This window comes from Antechinus flavipes, chromosome X (genome assembly GCF_016432865.1).
Source record: "Antechinus flavipes isolate AdamAnt ecotype Samford, QLD, Australia chromosome X, AdamAnt_v2, whole genome shotgun sequence".
Lineage (NCBI taxonomy): Eukaryota > Metazoa > Chordata > Mammalia > Dasyuromorphia > Dasyuridae > Antechinus > Antechinus flavipes.
In genome coordinates this window covers 4,411,962-4,432,362 of record NC_067404.1, presented here as the reverse complement: position 1 = coordinate 4,432,362, position 20,401 = coordinate 4,411,962, and the positions used below count along the sequence as shown (strand labels likewise).

The following is a 20,401-nucleotide window of genomic DNA, read 5'->3' as shown; positions in this document are numbered from 1 at the left end:
CTGATTGGATTCTGGATCAGATTTTCACTGATAAGTTTTAGAAAGAAATTTATGAAGTCACTTGGTAGAGGAGACTGAGCCAGAAAGGCGGGTGTGGTTCCCTCTTGTCCAGGCTCTGGAAGGTTTCTGTTACATAGAATACAGTGCAGAGTATGCACACATAAATTGGGGGGGTGGGGGGGGAGCAAGATGCGCATGCGTGCCTGGGTGGCCCTTTGTCCCTTCCCCTGCATTCTGATCTGTCTTCTCAGGCCTGGACAAAAGAGGCTGAGAGCCGCCCTCCCCCCAGACCACCCCATTCCTCTTCTGCTCTGGGGGCTGTCAGGAATCCAAGTCCTGTTCAAGGGCTGGGGCTTTGCAGATGCTGCTGAGCTATTGTGCTCTTCCTTTCCGTGGAGTCCAGGAGCCTCCTTCCTTGACCTCTCTCTTCTGCAATGTGTTCTCCCCCTCCCAGTTTCTGTAAAAGAGCCGCCCCTCAACCACCGCAAGCAGAGCTCAGCTGCTGTCCCCTGCTCCTAGCCCCCGCAGCCTGGCCTCGGAAACTGAGGACCCTGGTCAGCGCCAGGCCGCCCTCCGGGTGGAAGATGAACTGCGGTCCCCTCCCCTAGCCGGGCTGGGTGACGAGGGCCGAGAGCAGGGCTCACAACTGCTCTGGGGCTAATGTCCCAGAGCTTCCCCCCACCCTTTCCTCCTCTTTCTAGTCCCTTCCCCCTACGCTCTGGGAGGAGACCAGCCCCCCAGGTGACGTCACAGGACCGTCCCTTCCCAATCTCCATTTCTGTAAGTCTCTTTTGTCTGGAGAAGAGGATGTGCTGGGACCAGAACGGATGGAGGTCTGTGCGCCCCTCATCCAGTTCCCTACCTTTCCGCCTTCACAGCGATCCCCTCCGTTACCCCCGTCTTACCCTCATCTTCCGGACGGACCCATCCTGAGGGTCCTGAGGAGCCTAAGCCTCAGTGAGTGAGGTAGGTGTCCCTCCCTGCTCCTGCCTCAGCCCCTCCCTTTCTTCTTGTCTCATTGCAGCCTTTCCATGAAGCCCCTTCCTCCCCAACTGGCTTTCCTTCCTGCCCAGGAGGATGTGGGTAAGGGTGGCGACAAGGCCCTGGGAGCATCGACACCTTTGTCTGTCTATGTGTGTGATGTGGAGGTAGCTAAGATCATCCTGGGCGTGCCTGTGTCTTTGTCCGTGTGGAGGAGTGGGTGGGGGTGGGGGGGAGTGTGCGTGGGAGTGCCTGCACCTGCCTGGTGCTTCGTGCCGGCTCAGGGCTCAGTCTGGAAGACTGCGGGTTCATGGGGTGGACTGGGGAGCGAGGAAGCTCCCTCTCTCCTCATCTCGGATGGATGTTTCCACCTTTTTTCCCCTACATTCCTACAGTCCCTGGCTTGCTCTGGAGGTTGAGGACTCCGACAGCCTAGCAATTCGGCTTCTTTTCACTCAATATTTTTGCTACTATCTTACCTTGGAGATCAAAGGGAATGGAAATGTTTGCTAATGCAAGTATATCTTAATGTACTAAAACCCAAGCTAAAATATGGATTTATCTAGAAAAAAGAGTGGTTATTTTATATCTAAGGATCTCTCTCTTTACAAAATAATTTCCCTTTATTTTTTTTCCTAAAAAGTCTTTATTTCTTCATTTTACATACAAATATTATACAGCATTCATTTTGATAAGAATGTGAAGATCTCTTCCCCGCCCCTTCTCCATATTCTCTTTTGTATGGTGTTTTTTTTTTTTAATTAAATGACATTTTTTTTCATTCTGGTTACAACTAGCTTATGATGAAAAGGATGTTTCCATGTACCTTGCTGTGGAACAAAGAATGGGATGGGTTCCGGAGCCTTTGAATTTAAATGATATACAGGCTGAAAGAGAGAGAGAGAGAGAGAGAGAGAGAGAGAGAGAGAGAGAGAGAGAGAGAGAGAGAGAGAGAAAGAGTTGTTGTAATGCCTGGCTTCTCTTCTAATGAAGGATTTGGAGTATTTGTCATAAGGCTTTTGAGAGCTTGGATTTTTTTCTCTGAAAATTTTCTGTCCTTATCTTTTGTTCTAGGGAAGAATGATTCTTTACCTTGGAAATGGGAATCAGTTTCTTCTATATCTTGCATATATGCAACCACCCATAGAGATTTTTGCTACCAAGGTCTTTTTTCCTCAAGTAAGTGTTTTGCTTCAGATTTTAACTGCCTTAGGATTTAGGGCAATTTTACAGAAGCAGAATTAATCTTCTTTTATTTTCTCTGTTCCTTGTTCTGTCGTGATCTCTTTCCCTGTCCATAGATGCAAAAAGTAATTTCCTCTTTACTCCTCTAATTTGCTATAGATTCCCTTTTCACATCTAATTCATAGATACATTTGTAATTTAATGTGATCGTTGGTGTGAGGTGTCCATGAGCTATCAAATTTCTGGGAAACTTATGTTTCCTCAGCCCGTTATTAAAAGTGAAATAGTGTGTCCTTCCCTGCCCTCCTCCCTGGTCTCTTTGGATTTCTTATACACTAAGCTTCTTTATTTTATTTGCTTATATACATTTCACACATGATCTTTTGCATTGATCGGTGTTTCAATTTCAAGAAGTTCATATTATTTTCTGTGTGCCTATGTAGTGAGAGAGAGTCATCTTCCTGAGTTGAAATCTGGCCTCAGCTACTTACTAACTGTGGTACCCTCAACAAGTCATTTTACCCTGTTTACCTCAGTTCCTCATTTGTCAAATGAGCTACCAAAGGAAACGACAAACCCTTCCAATATCTTTGCCAAGAAAGCCCCAAATAGGGTCAGGAAAAAGCCGACAGTACCGAACAACAACAAATGGTTTCAAAATCTCTGATTTTTACTATAGCTTGAGATCTATTGCTGATAATTACTACTCCCAAACCCTGTCTTTCCCGCTTCCCTCAATTCATTATGTCTATTTATTGATGTTGTCTGTTTTTTACATCACTAGGGTTCCCCATGGATTCTGCCCTCTCCCTGAGAGTGCCATGCCATGTAACAAATCACATGTTTTTGTTTTAGGGAGGAACAGAAAAGTGAGCCCAGCTGTTTGATGCATTTGGGAAAAGGAAGGCAGCAGTGTAACACCTGCGGACCTCTCACCTCCTGGAAGAGGACAGGTGATGGTGTCTTCTCTTGTATCCTTTTCAGTCTTTAACATTTTCTTACGAGTCCTTTCCAGTTTTCGCTTTAGCGTTCTTTCCATTTAAATTGATATTGTTTACTAGATAGATAGATAGTTTTCTTGGCTTTGCCTACGTCACTTTGCATCATTTCACAGAGAGCTTTCTCTGCTTCTCTGTACTCAACACACTCTTCATTTCTTATAACAATATAATAGCATTACAAAAGATTGGTTTTCCTGCCTTGTCTGGCCATTACTCACTTGAGAGTATCTACTTTGTTTCCAGTACATTGCTGTCACCAAAAAGTGCTGTTGTAAGTTTTTTGCAGTATGTGGGGACTGTTTTCTTATTGGTGCCTTCTCATTATGTAGTGGATTATTTGTTTTAAGGGCTTTGGATATTTTTGTTACTTTCTTTGCATGATTCCAAAATTACATTCCAATGAACCTCATTGTTTTTGGCCTAAGAAACAATTGTGATTTACACTCACTGCGCCATCAAAACCCACACGATGACCAAATGTGGCTTAGGCTAGTATGTATTATTGGAAACTCAGTGAAAGCCAGAGGGATTTGGATTCGAGGCTTTGTCAAGTAGCTCCTTCTGAATTCTAGTGGGCTTTATCAAAGTCTGTTTTTTCTAAGCTCTCTTTCAAGAAACCATAAATGAACTAGATGGAACAGAAGAGTTCAATATCCCAGTTTGTTTTTCAAATATAAAATTACATAAGTGGGCAAGAGACCAAAATATCTAGCTTCCAGACTCAGAGACATGCTGCGAGGTTGATGGCACCAAATTTCTATTCCTTTGGACGAACATCTTGAACATGATCCTTTAATACTGTGTCTTCTATACCTAAACCATTCCACTAAATCACTACTTTGTTTTTTCCTTTTTATATATTTATTCATTTATTAAAACAAATTAAATATAGAAAAAAACAAAATAGAAAAACATTGTCATGTGCACAAAAGAATGTGAGAGGATTCAAAATATGAAATAATAGATTTCCAGTTCCAGAAATCATGCATAATTAATAGTACACATTTTATTGAGAATTGCCCATGTACTCTTTGTTTCCTTTTAGGTTCGCTTTTGTTTGCTGCTGTACATTTTTTTTACATAATATTTCCCTTCCCATTCCCCCCAGGCTCCCCAAGAAGGCTACAATTAAGTGTTGAAATATTTGTACATAAATACACATACATATACACGGATACATACACATATTTATGTAAGCATACAAGCACACATACTTAGACATGTATAATCATACTCATATATACATACACATTTATATGTATTTATGTGAGATATATGGTACAATGCCTGTTTGTTCTCTGTTTCTCTGAAAGTGGATAACATCATCCTTCATGAGTTCAAATCTTTTTATCTTTTTTCTAAATCTACCAAATGGTCATTTCTTACATCATGGCAATGTGTGTGTGTTTGTGAGGAAGAGATACAGAGAGAGAAATACAGAAAGAGAGAGAGAGAGAGAGAGAGAGAGAGAGAGAGAGAGAGAGAGAGAGAGAGAGAGAGAGAGAGAGAGAGATTTGACTTGTTAAGAGTCAGGGAAGGTGGGAGTACAAGCCTCATAAGTTACAGGGACCCTTAAAAGATATCCTACTGCTTCATAAACCAACCTCTTGCTCTGTTCTCCAGTGCGTAGAATCAGAAACAACTGAGTTCAAACCCTGCCTCCCATATTTACAAATTGTGTGACCCTTATCAAGTCTTTTAACAAGTCTCCTCCATTTTGGTGCCAGACTGGGCTAATTAAACTCAATGCTGAGGTGGTTTTCCCGAGGCTCTCCTATCTATATTTGAGAGGAAACAACCTTGGAAGGACACAGACTAGCCAAGGAATGGCCCAAATTAGAGTACGCCACAATGGGAAGGTAGTGGATTCCACAGGAAGAAGCAGACCTCAGCAGCAGGGACTATATGGATTCTCATGACAGATGGTGAGACTTGATACTAATTCAGGGACAGCTGAGGCCCAAGTTCAGTGTATAAAAAAACCTCCTCGGTTGCCTGTACTTTACCTCAGCTCTGCTGGTGGAGGAGATGCCCTTTTCCTGTAGGAACTGATTAAACTGCTTTCTGCTCTGGCTCTTAGAAACCTCTATTTGTGGTCACTGTCTCACACAAACTGGTGCTGTCTTTTACTTCACTTTGTATTTCCAGTGCTTACTATACTGCCTGGCACATAATAGACACTTAATAAATGTTTATTAACTGACAAAAAAAGAGATGCTATAGAGATTAATTTCAGGAAAACAGACGAATCTATCAAGGGAATAGGCAGATATTTGCCCATGCCACGGGACACTGGTGCCCATCCCCATCCCTGGCAAGGCTTTGTCTTTGCCCGCCTGGAGAAATGAAGCTGAGCTCCCAAGACCCCTCCCCCCAACCCTTCCTTGGAGAATCTAGGATCGTGCTCTGCCTTGAGCCTACCTCCAGGTAGATGATAAACTGGGTTCCCCTCCCCTGGCCAGGCTGGGTAATGGCACTTGAGAGAAATGATTGGGAGGGAGTTGCCACTGTTCATTGACATACTTCAAGAGCCCCTCCCCTCTCATCTCCCTCCTCCTTCTGTTCTATGTGGAAAGAAACCCTTACAGCAATCTTTGTCAGAGATGGAGGAGGAGGAGGAGGAGGATTGGCATAGTAAGAAGAGGAGGGGGTGGGAGCTGTGTGCAGCTGGAGATCTGCCTGCCCCCAATCCCTAATCTTCCATCCCCCAAGACACACACCCGACCCTGCCTGAGGAATCCCAGAAATTCCTGCACTTTTGTGTCTAAACATCTATAAGGCAAGTCTCCCCCTCCTCTTGCCACTGCCCTTCCTATCAATCTGCCTCCACCCTTTATATTCTCTTCTGTTCCTTCTTCATCTTTTTCCTGAATTTCCCCCACCACAAGTTGGCTTGTCTTAGTGCCCATGGGGATGGGTGTGGAGCTGGGCGGGATATCATGGGAGTATTAATACATTTTCATGCCTCTGTTGTGTTTGTAGGTGAGATCATGTGTATCTGTGTGTGTCTCTGTATGTGTGGGGTGTTCCCTCCTGCCCGGGGTTTTCAGCCTGCCCTGATCTCTTATCTTTGGAAGGCACCCTTAGGAGGTCCTTCAGTGTGGTAGAGGCAGCAGGGAGAGCCTTTGTGGACACTGCCTCCTTCCTTTCTTCAAGTGTGTGATTCCATTCTTTCTTCCTCCCTTCTTCCCATCCTTGGATTGGCCTTGGGACTGGGGAGCAAGGAGACAGTCTAGAAATTCTATTCTCTCCTTCTCCACACCAGCTTTGTCGTTCAGTGTCCTTTAATGTTTGTTTGCTTTTTTTTCTGGTTTCAATCAGTACATGGTGAATGGGCTGTTTCCATTTTGAGGGATCTGGAGCTGTTATCATAGGGTTATCAATAGCATGGATTCATTCCTTTGAATTCTTCCTGTGTGTAAACTTTGACTTATTGTAAAAATGCATCTTAGTCCTGGAAATTGGAATCAGTTTCTTCTAAATCTTGCATCTACACCAGTCCTTAGAAAACTTTACTTCAGAGGTTTATTTTTCCCCCTTCTTGAACTCTTCTCATTTGACCTGCATTCAATCTGTTTGTGCAAAAGCATTGTGGTTTTATAGATGAAGCGTTATCCACTTTATTTACTGTAATCATGTTCATCCTAAAACTTCTTTATATCCCTATTCCTCTCCCCATTTATAGAGGTGAAAATCAATTTCTTCCTTACTCCTCTAATTTATACTTGATTCCCCTTTTGTATCTAATTCTTGTATCTTTTTTGTAGTTCAATTCGATGGGGACTGTATGGTGTTTGTGTCCTATTTCGGGCAAACTACTTTTCCATTATCTCATCACCTTTTTAAAAAAATCACACCATGGGTTCTTTGCTATCCTAATCCCACCCTTTACCCCATCATGCTTCAACCACCTCCTGGATGTATTAAACACTTTGATTTTGTTTGCTTCTATATATGATCAGTCTCAAAATTTACCCACCCAAATTAAATATTTTTATTTTTCCCAAATACATATGAAATTTTAGGGCATTCTTCACCTCCTAAATTTTCTCTTCTACATTATCTCTCTCCCTACCCTCTCCTTCAGTAGAGAAGACTAGTAACATAACATAGGTTATACATGTAAAATCAGGCAAATATACATTTTTGTGGAAACCATTTTTGGAGATGCATTCTAGACAAAACCCCAAGGAAAAAAAAAGAAAGTAAATAAAAAGTATTTTTCATTTGTTTCAGGCTCTACCAGTACTTTCTCTGGGGATGGGCACCACCTTTAAACTTAAGTCTTACAAAATTGTTTTGGATCATGGCATTCTTTAGAACAGCTAAGTTGTTCAGAGTAGATCATCATACAATATCGGTGCTACTGTGAACAGAGTTCTCCTACTTCTGCTCATTCACTTTGCATCAGTTTGTATAAATCCTTCTATGTCTTCTCTTATTCACAGATCTAACAGGTACATTTTTCCTTCCTCACCTGATTTACTAATGATATTGATGAAGTCTTCAATGTTGGGTATGAAGAGGAAGTGAGAAACGTTATTCCCTAGGCAAGCAAGAATAGAAATCAGTTTAGCTCTATGGTCCCACCCTTTGAGGAGGTTACCCAGTCAGAAGTCTAGATTATGTCAGACCCTGAGGTCTCTGTAGAGTTCTAGAGCAGTCTCATCTTGCCACTTCCCATCAGAAATCCAAGTAATTTCTTGTCCCTGAGGTTAAATTTTCCCTATCAAATCTATTTATGGGCTATCCCATGGCTATTGTCCCCCTTTGGGTCCATGGGGCAATCTGCCTCATGGTATCTTTCTCCTTACCCCTGCTCCATGTGATGAGGCAGTTCCCCTAAATCCACTATTTTCAACCCTACTTCTCCTTATATCTAACTAACTCTTGTGGGGTGCTAAGTGCCTTTCATGCTAAGCTAAAGGCATGCCCTAACTTCATGAGATGCTCCCTTTCCCCTCAAGGGGAATTGTGAGACAGCTTGGCTTTGTGCTTTCTGTGCTGTGCCATGTAGCTAATAATATCTTGAATTGCACTGCTGATCATTTGAGCCTTCAAGAAATACAGGAATCAAGAAAGGGAAATGTACAATTTCCTTGAGTTAGAGCATTTTTCCTGGCTGTACCCACTACCTTCAATGTTATCACCTTTTATCTCCCTTTCTTGGCTTTCTTGGCATCTTTAATGCCACAGATAAAATTCCATCTTCTACAGTAAGTCTTCCTTGACCCCCCAAATTCTAGCTCCTTCCCACTGCTTATTACTTCCACTGCATCCTGTACAATGAATGATTCTCCAAAGTTGTTTGCATGTTATTTGCCCCATAACTTAGCTCCTTTAGAACAGAGACGGCCTTTTGCCTTTATGTTTCTCTCATTTACTTAGCTCAGTGCCTGACACATGGTGCCAGAATTTTATTTTATTTATTTTATTTTTTTTCTTTTCTTTTCTTTTCTTTTTTATATATTTTCTTTTATTTTATAATAACTTTATATTGACAGAATCCATGCCAGGGTAGTTTTTTTTTGCAACATTATCCCTTGCACTCGCTTCTGTTCCAATTTTTCCCCTCCCTCCCTCCTCCCCCTCCCCTAGATGGCAAGCAGTCCTATATATGTTAGATATGTTGCAGTATATCCTAGATACAGTATATGTTTGCAGAACTGAACAGTTCTCTTGTTGCACAGGGAGAATTGGATTCAGAAGGTAAAAATAACCCGGGAAAAAAACAAAAATGCAAATAATTCACATTCATTTCCCAGTGTTCTTTCTTTGGATGTAGCTGCTTCTGTCCATCATTTATCAATTGAAACGGAGTTAGATCTCTTTGTCAAAGAAATCCACTTCCATCAGAATACATCCTCATACAATATCGTTGTTGAAGTGTATAATGATCTCCTGGTTCTGCTCATTTCACTTAGCATCAGTTCATGTAAGTCTCTCCAAGCCTCTCTGTATTCATTCTGCTGGTCATTTCTTACAGAACAATAATATTCCATAACCTTCATATACCACAATTTACCCAGCCATTCTCCAATGGATGGGCATCCATTCATTTTCCAGTTTCTAGCCACTACAAACAGGGCTGCCACAAACATTTTGGCACATACAGGTCCCTTTCCCTTCTTTAGTATCTCTTTGGAGTACACTGCTGGATCAAAGGGTCTGTACAATTTGATAGCTTTTTGGGCATAATTTCAGATTGCCCTCCAGAATGGTTGGATTCGTTCACAACTCCACCAACAATGCATCAGTGCCCCAGTTTTCCCGTATCCCTTCCAACATTCATCATTATTTTTTCCTGTCATCTCAGCCAATCTGACAGGTGTGTGGTGATATCTCAGAGTTCTCTTAATTTGCATTTCTCTGATCAATAGTGATTTGGAACACTCTTTCATATGAGTGGTAATAGTTTCAATTTCATCATCTGAAAATTGTCTGTTTGTATCCTTTGACCATTTATCAATTGGAGAATGGCTTGATTTCTTATAAATTTGAGTCAGTTCTCTATATATTTTGGAAATGAGACCTTTATCAGTGAAGATGTTTTCCCAGTTTGTTGCTTCCCTTCTAATCTTGTTTGCATTAGTTTTGTTTGTACAAAGGCTTTTGAATTTGATATAATCAAAATTTTCTATTTTGTGATCGGTAATGGTCTCTAGTTCATCTTTGGTCACAAATTTCTTTCCCCTCCACAAGTCTGAGAGATAAACTATCCTATGTTCCTCTAATTTATTTATAATCTCGTTCTTTATGCCTAGGTCATGGATCCATTTTGATCTTATCTTGGTATATATGGTGTTAAGTGTGGGTCCATGCCTAATTTCTGTCATACTAATTTCCAGTTATCCCAGCAGTTTTTATCTGCTGGAATTTTAATGACTGACTCTTCTGGATCCGATTTTCACTAATTGTTTTAAAAAGAAATTTATGAAGTCACATGGTAGAGAAGATTGAGCCAGAAAGGAGGATGTGGCTCCCTTTTGTCCAGGCTCTGGAAGGTTTCCGTTGCATAGAATTCAGTGCAGAATATGCACACATAAATGGGGGGGAGGGGCAGATGCACATGTGTGCCTTGGTGGCTCTCTGTCCCTTCTCGCCCGTTCTGATCTCTGTCTCCTCAGACCGGGACAAAAGAGGCTCAGAGCCGCCCTTCCCTCAGACCGGGACAAAAGAGGCTCAGAGCCGCCCTTCCCCCAGACCACCCCGTTCCGCTTCTGCTCTGGGGGCTGTCAGGAATCCAAGTCCCGTTCGAGGACTGGGGCTTTGCAGATGCTGCTGAGCTATTGTGCTCTTCCTTTCAGTGGAGCCCAGGATCCCCCTTCCTTGACCTTTCTTCTTTGCAATGTATTCTCCCCCTCCCAGTTTTTTTTTTTTTTTTTTTTTTTTTTGAAGAGCGGCCCCTCAACCACCGCAAGCTTAGCCTTCTGCTCCAAGCTCCAGCAGCCTGGTCTTGGGAACCTAGGACCCTGGTCAGCGCCCAAACCATCTCCAAGCGTAAGGTGCACTGTGGTCCCCTTCCCTAGTGGGGCAGGGTATTGAGAGCCGAGAGAAATGACTTGCAGCTGTGGCTTTCACAACTATTCTGGGTCTGAAATCCCAGAGCTCCCTGTGCTATCCTGTACACTGCTCTCTCCTCCCTTCGTCCTATGCTCTGGGAGGAGACCAGCCCCCCCGGTGACGTCACAGGACCGCCCCTTCCCAATCTCCATTTCTGTAAGTCTCTTTTGTCTGGAGATGAGGATGTGCTGGGAGTGGAGCGGATGGAGGTCTGTGCGCCCCTCTTCCAGTTCCCTACTTTTCCGCCTTCACAGCGATCCCCTGCGTTACCCCCATCTTACCCTCATCTTCCGGACGGACCCATCCTGAGGGTCCTGAGGAGCCTAAGCCGCAGTGAGTGAGGTAGGTGTCCCTCCCTGCTCCTGCCTCAGCCCCTCCCTTCCTTCTTGTCTCATTGCAGCCTTTCCATGAAGCCCCTTCCTCCCCAACTGGCTTTTCTTCGTGCCCCGTATGTCGTAAGGGTGGCTACAAGGTCCTGGGAGCATCGACACCTTTGTCTGTCTATGTGTGTGATGTGGAGGTAGCTAAGATCATCCTGGGCGTGTCTGTGTCTTTGTCCGTGTGGAGGAGTGGGTGGGGGTGGGGGGGAGTGTGCGTGGGAGTGCCTGCACCTGCCTGGTGCTTCGTGCCGGCTCAGGGCTCTGTTTGGAAAAATGGGGGTTCGTGGGATGGGTGGGGTGTGGCATACGCAGGCAGAGAGAAACCTTTGGGGACACTCCCTCTCTCCCCTCCTCGGATGGGGAGAAGAGAATTGTTTCATGGCGGCTTCTCTCCTGATGAGGGCTTTGGGAGTATTTTGTCATAAGGCTGTTGAGAGCTTAGATTTCTTCCTCTGAAAATTTTCTGTACTTATCTTTTGACCTAGAGGAGAATGATTCTTAATCCTGGAAATTGGAATCCGTTTCTTCTATATCTTGCATACACAACCACCCATAGAGGTTTTTGCTACAAAGGTCTTTTTCCTCAGGTAAGTGTTTCCCTTCACATTTTAACTTCATTTGGACTTTGGGCAACTTTATAGAAACAGAATTAATCATCTTTTGTTTTCTTGTGATTTTCTCTGTTCCTTGTTCTGTCATAATCTCTTTCCCTATCCATAGATGTGAAAAGTAATCTCTTTGCTCTTCTAATTTGCTATAGATTTTTACATCTAATTCATATATCCATTTGTAGTTTAATGCAATAGTTGGTGTGAGGTGTTCATGAGCTATCAAATTTCTGGAAAACTGCTTTTTCCTTATCCCATTATTGAAAATGAAATAGTGTGTTGTTCCGTGACCCACCACCTGTTCTCTTTGGATTTCCTATACACTAACTTATTTTATTGTGTTTACTTATGTACATCGCACACATTATCTTTTCCATTGATCAATGTTTCAATTTTCACGAAGTTCATATTTTCTGGGCGCCTATGTATTCTACCGGGCATGAAATCAGAGAGAATCATCTTCCTGAGCTCAGGCTTCAGCTACCTACTAACCATGGTACTCTCAGCAAGTCACTTAACCCTGTTTACCTCAGTTCCTCATATATCAAATGAACTACAGAAAGAAATGGCAAATCCTTCCAATATCCTTGCCAAGAAAACCAAAAATAAGGTCAGGAAACAGCAGACAGGACCAAACAACAATTGGTTTCAAAATGTTTGATTTCTTAGTATAGTTTGAGATCTTTTCCTGAAAATTATTAATCCCCAACCCTTCCTTTCCTCCTTCCCTCCATTCATTATGTCCTTGAGATACTTGAGCTCTTTTACAAAAATATTTATTGATGTTTTCTTTTTCTTACATCACAAGGGTATCCCATAGATTATGCCCTCTCCCAGTGAGTGCCATTGCATGTAACAAATTTCATTTTTTTTTTTTTGTTTAAGGTAGGGAAAAAAAAGGTGAGCCCAGCTGTTGATGCATTTGGGAAAAGGTGTAACACCTGTGGACCTTCCATCTCCTAGAAGAGGTCAGGTGATGGTGTCTTCTCATGTATCCTTTTCAGTCTTTAACATTTTCTTACAGGTACTTTCCAGGTTTTGCTTTGTCATTCTTTGAATTTAAATTGATTTTGTTTACCAGGTATATATATATATATATACACACATACATACATAATGTTTTCTTGGCTTTGCCTACTTCACTTTGCATCGTTTCACCGAGACCTTTCTCTGCTTCTCTCTCCTCAACACACTCTTCATTTCTTATGACAACATTGTAATATTCCACAACATTTGTTTTCATGCTTTGTCTGGCCATTATCCACTTGAGAACATCTACTTTGTTTCCAATAAATTGCTGTCATAAAAAGGGCTATTATAAATATTTTTTTCCAAAATAAGGGGTTTGTTTTCTTATTGGTGCCTTCTATTATTTGTATTGAAGGCTTGGATATTTTTGTTACTTTCTTTGCATGATTCCAAAATTACATCCCAGAAGGGATGCTCTCCTAATTTGCTTAGGGTGTCTCCCTTTATGTCTAAATCATCTATTTTGGTCTTACCTTGTTGTTTTCATTGTGTTGTTCATCCTTCTTTCTGGAAGAGGACCAATGACATATAGAGGCTCAAGACATATACAGGCTTTCAAGTGAATTGCATTTAGGTGAGGCAGAGCTGGGCAAGGTCACCAGTCTCACTCTTTGCTCCAGAGTCAGCTGAGTCCGGTGGCAAGACATAGGTCAGGCAGCCTGGCCATGATCCGTAGACAGTGGGAGACCTTAGTCTGTTTAAGCTAAGGCTTTTCCCATGTCTCACTTGTTCCGAGGAAGCAGCAATTTAGTGATTTAAGGCTAGGTAAGAAATGAGACAAAAGATGCCCTACTTTGCCTACTCGAGGATGATGATGATGATGATGATGATGTTTGAAGGGAAGACCCTCAGAATTTTTGGCCAAAAGAAACAAACAAAAAGCCTGAGTGCTTTACACTCAGTCTGAGCCATTAAAACCGAAAAAATGATCAAGTGAAGCTTAGGCTAACATCTACTATGGGACACTCAGTGAAAGCCAGAGTGATTTGGCTTTGTCAAGTACCTCCATCTGAATTCCAATGAGGTTTATCAAATTCTGTTTTTTTCTAAACTCTCTTTCAAGAAACCATTAATGAACTAGATGGAACAGAAGAGTTCAATATCCCAGTTTGTTTTTCAAATATAAAATAAGTGAGCAAGAGACCAAAGTAATATCTAGCCTCCAGACTCAAAAACATGCTTCGAGGTTAATGGGGCCAAATTTCTATTCCTTTGGACAAACACCTTGGTACATGGTGTAAGGGGTTGAACTACACTTAGTTTCTGCCATACTGCTTTCCAGTTTTCCCCAGAATTTTTTGTAAATAGTATGCTGTTTTTCAAAAAGCAGGAATCTCTGTATTTCTCAATCAGTAGAGTATTATGGTCATTTAATACTGTGTTCTTCTATACCTAAACTATTTCATTAAAACACTACTCTAATTTTTTTCTTTTTAATATATTTATTCATTTATTAAAACAGATTAAAAAGTAAAAGAAAAACAAAATAGAAAAATATTGTCATGTGCACAAAAGAACAAGAGAGGACTCAAAATGTGAAATAATAGATTTCGGTTCAAGAAATCATATATAATTAATAGTACATATTTTATTCAGAACTATCCATCTATTCTTTGCTTTCTTTTAGGTTTCGCAATGTACTTTTCACAGTATTCTTTTTCCCCCCTTTTTGCCATCGATAGCCCCCAAGAAGGCTACAATTAAGTGCTGATATATTTGTATACAAATACACAAATACGTATGTACATATACACATTTATATAAGTATATGAATAAATGTATCTAGACCTGTATGATCAAACTCACATATACGTATACATTTATGTATATCTATGTAAGACTGTGCCATGCTTGTTTGTTCTCTGTTTCTCTGAAATTGGACATCATCCATCATGAGTTCAAATCTTTTTTTTTTCTAAATCTACCAACTTGTTTCCTACATCATGACAATATTTTGTTTTATTATTTCTTGGTCTCTCATAACTTCACTGACTTCCCCTTGCCAAATTCTAAGTTTCAAAGAGTCACTTCCTTCTTTAAAATTCTGGCTCTCTTAGGTGACTCAGTGGATAGAGCACAAGACCTGAAGTCAGGAGGACCCAAGTGCAAATCTGGCCTCAGATACTTAACACTCCCTAGCTCTGTGACCCTGAGCAAATCACTTAACCCCAATTGCCTCAGCAAAAAACAAACAAAGGAAAAAAACCCTCTGGATCACCCTTTCAAATTGGTTGACTTTCTTTTAATAATCCTCTGTATTTTGTTGGATTCTTGTTATTTTTTTTTTTTTAGTTTTTCCTCAATCTCTCTCATTTGATTTTTAAAGTCCTCTTTGAATTCTTCTACAAATTCTTTTTGGACAGTAGCCATTTATCATTACCCTTTGGGGTAAGGAAAGCTTTTCCCTCTCAGTATCCCCCTCTAATGATAGATTCCAATCTTTCCGATTCCTATAGTTGGATTGTTTCTCCTTTCTTTGCTCTTTTTGAAAATAAGAAACAGTAATTGTGTCATCACCTACATCTGAGAGGCGGAGCTGGGGCCTCTGTCTCTGGATCTTCTTTCAGGTTTCCCCTCTGACTTGGAACCCAAAACCCAAAACTCCACCATCCTGTCAGCCAACCAGCAGCTGCCCTGTGCCCCTGCTTCTGCCCTCAGGGGGCGTGTGCTTTTCCCTTCCCTCCTTCCTGGCCTCAGGCACCCACATGCTGTCCCAGGAAGTAAAAGTCCCCTTGATTGGGGCTGAGGCCACCTGGAACCCAGCAAGCCCCAGGGATTTTTTCAGGGGAGCTGGCCTGGAGATGTTTATACTGCTTAATCCTCCAAACTGGGATTCTTCTTCTGGACTTCTCTGGTTGTCCTAGGATACCCTTATTCTCCCCCAAGTTTTATGTTTTTGTCACTTGTCTACATTAGCTCAGAGGTTCAATTTTCTTTTGTTGGTGAATGTTCTGACCTATTCTGCCATCTTCCCACACTCTTCCCCAGGCGTTGTTTTCTTCATTGAATTTTTGCTCCTCCTTTTCCATCTGGCAAATTCTACTTTTTAAGTTTGTATTCATCGGTGAATTTTGGTATATGTCTGTCCAAATTTTTGTGTTTTTTTAAACAAAATGTTAACTTTTCTTGTTAATATCTCTCATTTCTTCTGCACATTTTTCTTTTACTTCTCTTACATATTTTAAAACTTCTTTTGGAGTCCTTTCAGTAGGTCTGTTTTTGCCTGAGACCAATTCCTGCATATATCAATTTGAGGCTTCACATGTAGACGTTCTGGCATCATTATGATCATCTGATTTTGTGTTTTGATCTTCCCTGACACCACAGTAGTTTGGCTTGCTGCTTCTAAGCCTTGCCTCTTGACTTCCCAAGTGTGCCCATTAACCAGCTGATTCATGAATCCCCGCTTGTAACATGAAACATTTCAGGGGGACCTTCCACAGCTACCCCATCTCATACAAACCCAACACATAAGATGAAACACACCACAGATGCTCAACATTTGTTGATTTAATTTTATACCTGTGAATGGAGGCAAAATCTAGTTGAAATGAATATTAAAGCTAATCCAGGAGCATGTGTGTGTGTTTGTGAGGAAGAGAGAGAAATACAGAGAGAGAGAGAGAGAGAGAGAGAGAGAGAGAGAGAGAGAGAGAGATTTGATTTGTTAGAGTCAGGGAAAGTGGGAGTCCAAGCCTCATAGGTTACAGGGACCCTTAAAAGATATCCCACTGCTTCATAAGCCAACCTCTTGCTCTGTTCTCCAGTGCGTAGAATCAGAAACAACTGAGTTCAAATCCTCCCTCCCATACTTACAAATTGTGTGACCCTTATCAAGTCTTAACAAGTCTCCCCCATTTTGGTGCCAGCCTGGGCTAATTAAACTCAATGCTGAGATGGTTTTCCCGAGTCTCTCCTATCTATATTTGAGAGGAAACAACCTTGGAAGGACACAGACCAGCCAAGGATTGGCCCAAATTAGAGTACGCCACAATGGGAAGGTAGTGGATTCCACAGGAAGAAGCAGACCTCAGCAGCATGGAATATATCTTTCAGTTTCTCAGGATTACTGGGGCAAATTGTGTTGTATAAGAAAATGTACACACGAGACCACCCCTGTGACTGTTACAGGAGAGACTGATAGATCCCCAAATATGCCTTGGGCCAGGGAAGCTATTAGCTAGGAGCAGGACACCAAAGGTGAAAAGCCAGAGTGACTGGCCATCAAGAACAAGTTTTCCTTTGGGTTACTTGGAACTTTTCTTCCTATTTACATTAAAGGTAGTTTGCATTCTGTGTGGAATTTAGGTCCTGCTGATATTCCCTTGCATCCACCACACAAAGACATTTGGGAAGGTCCTATCTCAGGCAGAACAGCTAGAGTTTTTCCACAGGGCAGATGGTGACTTTAGAAGGGACGGAGAACCTGCAGAACTTCAGTGCACTGGCAATGAGCTCTTTCTTTATCCTTCCCTGGCTGCATGGCATCCTCCTCAACAATGGCTTCACAGCAGTTTTCTGGGGATTCCATCTAGGTGGTTCAAGGGTAAGAGCCCTGGGCCTGGAGTCAGGAAGACCTCTGCTCAAAGCCAGCCTCAGGCACTTAGTAAGCATGTGACCTTGGGCAAGGACAAGTCAGAGTTTCCAAGTCAAGCATTCCTTGCTCTTTGTGCCTCTTCAGTAAGACTGACTACCCATCTGACTGGGTCCCTGATCTTAGAGTTGTCTGAGGCGCTAAGAGGTCAGATGCCGTGACCGTGGTCAGGCTGCTGGCATGGGTCGAAAGCAAGATTGCAGCCTTCCTGACTTTGAAACTGGCCCTTTAGCCTTAGTTCTTAAGACACAGTTCAAGCATCAACTACATCATGAAGCCTTTCTTGATTCCAACTGCTATAAGCCTTGCTCCCAGACTCCGTGCATTTTGCATTTGTATTTATTCTTCATGTACATTTATACATTTTCTGTCTTGTTAGAACCTAAGCTTCTCTTGTTAGGGACTGTGTCTTTAAGAGTGTTTGCATCTCCAGAACCTAGCACTATGATGTGCATGTGCTTGTTGTTTGTTACTTAGCCCATGTGCCTTTGTATGTGCCCAGCACATTGGAGGAGTAAATCCATAGCTCTTGACTGAATGAATACATTACTGAGCTAAAATAATTATTAGTGATTACAGTTATTCATAATTTTCCTCAGGTATCAGTTTATTCTTTCATTTATCATAGCTAAACCATGTATTTTCTTATAGTTTAATTTACTCTGTGATATGAGGTATTGATCTTCTATCAAAATTCTGCCAAACTGCTTTGGATTTATGCCGTCTATTTTTACCAACTATAGATAGTTCTCGCTTTCTGTAAGTGGACTGTTGGGTAAAGCTTTAGTGGAGCAATTTAAAAGTAAAGTGAATTTAGCCCCAGACTTGGCTTCAAGGGAGAAAAGGAGACAGGAAGGGAGTCATGAGTCTGGGAAAGGAGGGGGCCAGGAGATGATTCAAGGACACATGGACCTCGCGCACTGAGAAGCAAGAGCAGGCTTGGGACCAGGCAGGTGTAGCCAGCCACCGCCCCACAAAGGAGAGGACAGGTAACATGTGGACTGAGGAAAAGACACATGACACCTGAGCGTGGATGGACAGGAGACACACAAGCAGATGCCAGACAGGAGGATCAGTGGGCAGAGCCACCAAAAGGCTCCCCTCTTAGTGCTGGAGGTCTCAAGCCAAGCCCAGATGCTGAAGCTGCAGAGGTGGAAGGAATCACGCTGCATGAAAAATCCTTTTTGTTCCTCCTCCCTACTTTTTCATTAATACATTATAGATAAAAATATGCAAGGCTGTTTTCTGTTTCTTACATCACAGTATCCCACGTATCCCTCCCTCTCCTTGTGCCTCCTGAGAGTCATGCCATGTGATGAATGGTATTTTGTGTTTTAGGAATGAAAAAAATCAACACAACTATATAATCCAGAGAGGAAAAGATATTTGTGGTAGGAGATAATCTTTCTGGGAACATTCCTATTCCTGGAGGATCGCTGTCTCTCGAAGCACTTCTGATCTCTAAACAGGACTGAAACGATGCCTTCTATTGGAGATAATCTTTCTGCGAACGATGCCTTCTATTGGAGATAATCTTTCTGCAAACACTCCCATTTCTGGAGCTTCTTCTTTCTTAAAGCACTTCTAATCTCTGAATATTCAGAGGAAAAGACACTTGTGGTAGGAGATAATCTTTCTGGAAGCATTCCCATTTCTGGAGGCTCACTGTCTCTCGAAGCACTTCTGATCTCTAAACATGACTGAAACGGTACCTTCTCTAGGAGATAATCTTTCTGGAAGCACTCCTCTTTCTGGAGCTTCGTTCTGGGTTGAAGAACTTCTGATCTCTGAAGATTCTGAGGAAAAGACACTTGTGGATGGAGGAGATAATCTTTCTGAGAACCTTTCACTTACTACTGGCTTACTCTCAGGGGAAGCACATCTAACATCAGAGTATTCTGTGGATGAAATGCTGATGGGTGAAGACATACTCTATGAGAACCTTTTAGTTACTACTACTCTCAGAACTCAGAGGAAAAGACAATTGTGGAGGAAGACACTCTCTCTGGGAACATTGTGGTGTAAGAGAGAGACTGGGAAGGCCTTCTGGGCAAAGAAACCAACCTTTGAGAGAAACAATGGTGGGCTCTATGGTCCGTCCAGTACGGTCTGAGACCTCACCTTGTTTCCCTTAATAAGGGTCGGTTCCTTTGCCCAGAGAGGCTTTCCAGTTTCTGTCTTACACCCGTTACTTCAGGATTGCTCTCTATGGAAACACATCTAGACTGACATCACTCAGCGGACAAGATCTCTGTGGCAGGAGACACTCGTTCTGGCAACATCCCACTTACTACGGGCTTCCTCTCTGGGGAAGCACAGCAAGAGAAAAATTGGACATTTAATGAAATAGAGGCCGCTGAAGCATTCCTGATGAAAAGACAAGCGCTGAGAAGAAAATCTGACTCTCAAATTGAAGACTCAAAAGCAGCATTCAAAGGTAAATATGATAGAGGCCTCTCAAGTAACTCATTATTGATACACTCTGTACTCTTCTAAAAGGGAAGATGATAACCATAGCTCCTAAGAACTTTATCTTTGCTAGGCAGGTAGAAGCATTGGACCTAGAAAGAGGTTTTGGAACTGAACCATCTGGACGGGGATGATGTAAAATAGATAGGTGAGAAATATGGATGCCTTGGGAGATGCTAGAAGGGAGATAAATAATGGAGGAAATGATCCCATAAAATAAGCATTCAAGGAAGAGCTTCTGCCTTGGAGTGGAAAATGATGAGGAGGAGAGTGACCAATTCTGGAACCTCCCTCACATCTCAATTGGTTGAAAGAGGGGAAATATCTATATCTGTATTTATATGTACTTCTTCCATGGGTCAAAAAAATCTATTTTACCCTAAAGGTAAGTAGGCAAATGGGAGAGGAGAAGGAAAAAGTGGTGATAAACATTGGGCAGTTAAAAGAATGCAGTAGTCATGTGCAAAATAGAAACTAGCGGAGGAATGGAATAAAAAGAGAGAAAGAAGGAAAAACAGAATCAGCTACAACATGACTGTGTTAATGGGATGAAAAAAAGCAAGAGGGCAGTAAAATGAATTAGAAACCAGA

The 20,401-nt window shown here is 42.0% G+C and overlaps 1 protein-coding gene and 1 long non-coding RNA gene across 41 annotated transcripts in view; one reads left to right on the top strand and one right to left on the bottom strand.

Annotated features, from left to right (window-relative positions):
- Positions 1-20,401, top strand: part of LOC127542973 (uncharacterized) — a 294,969-nt gene that overhangs the window by 120,654 nt on the left and 153,914 nt on the right. For 2 of the 18 annotated variants that reach the window (XR_007948982.1, XR_007948974.1), the window contains exon 3: positions 18,680-19,778. The exons of 6 other annotated variants lie outside the window; for them this stretch is intronic. Coding sequence is in view for 4 of the 12 variants with exons in the window: in XM_051968932.1 (XP_051824892.1) it covers positions 1,025-1,083; positions 2,056-2,160; positions 3,022-3,053 (196 nt within the window). In the remaining 8 variants the exon portion in view is untranslated. Of the gene's footprint in view, positions 1-833; positions 967-1,024; positions 1,084-2,055; positions 2,161-3,021; positions 3,138-4,873; positions 5,379-8,413; positions 9,478-10,984; positions 11,251-11,595; positions 11,699-12,609; positions 12,687-18,679; positions 19,779-20,401 lie in introns of those variants that run through there. 10 more of the 18 variants (XR_007948985.1, XR_007948984.1, XM_051968932.1 and 7 more) reach the window with 10 other exon arrangements.
- LOC127542985 (uncharacterized) overlaps positions 1-20,401 on the bottom strand; it is a 74,963-nt gene that overhangs the window by 46,223 nt on the left and 8,339 nt on the right. The window lies entirely within an intron of this gene.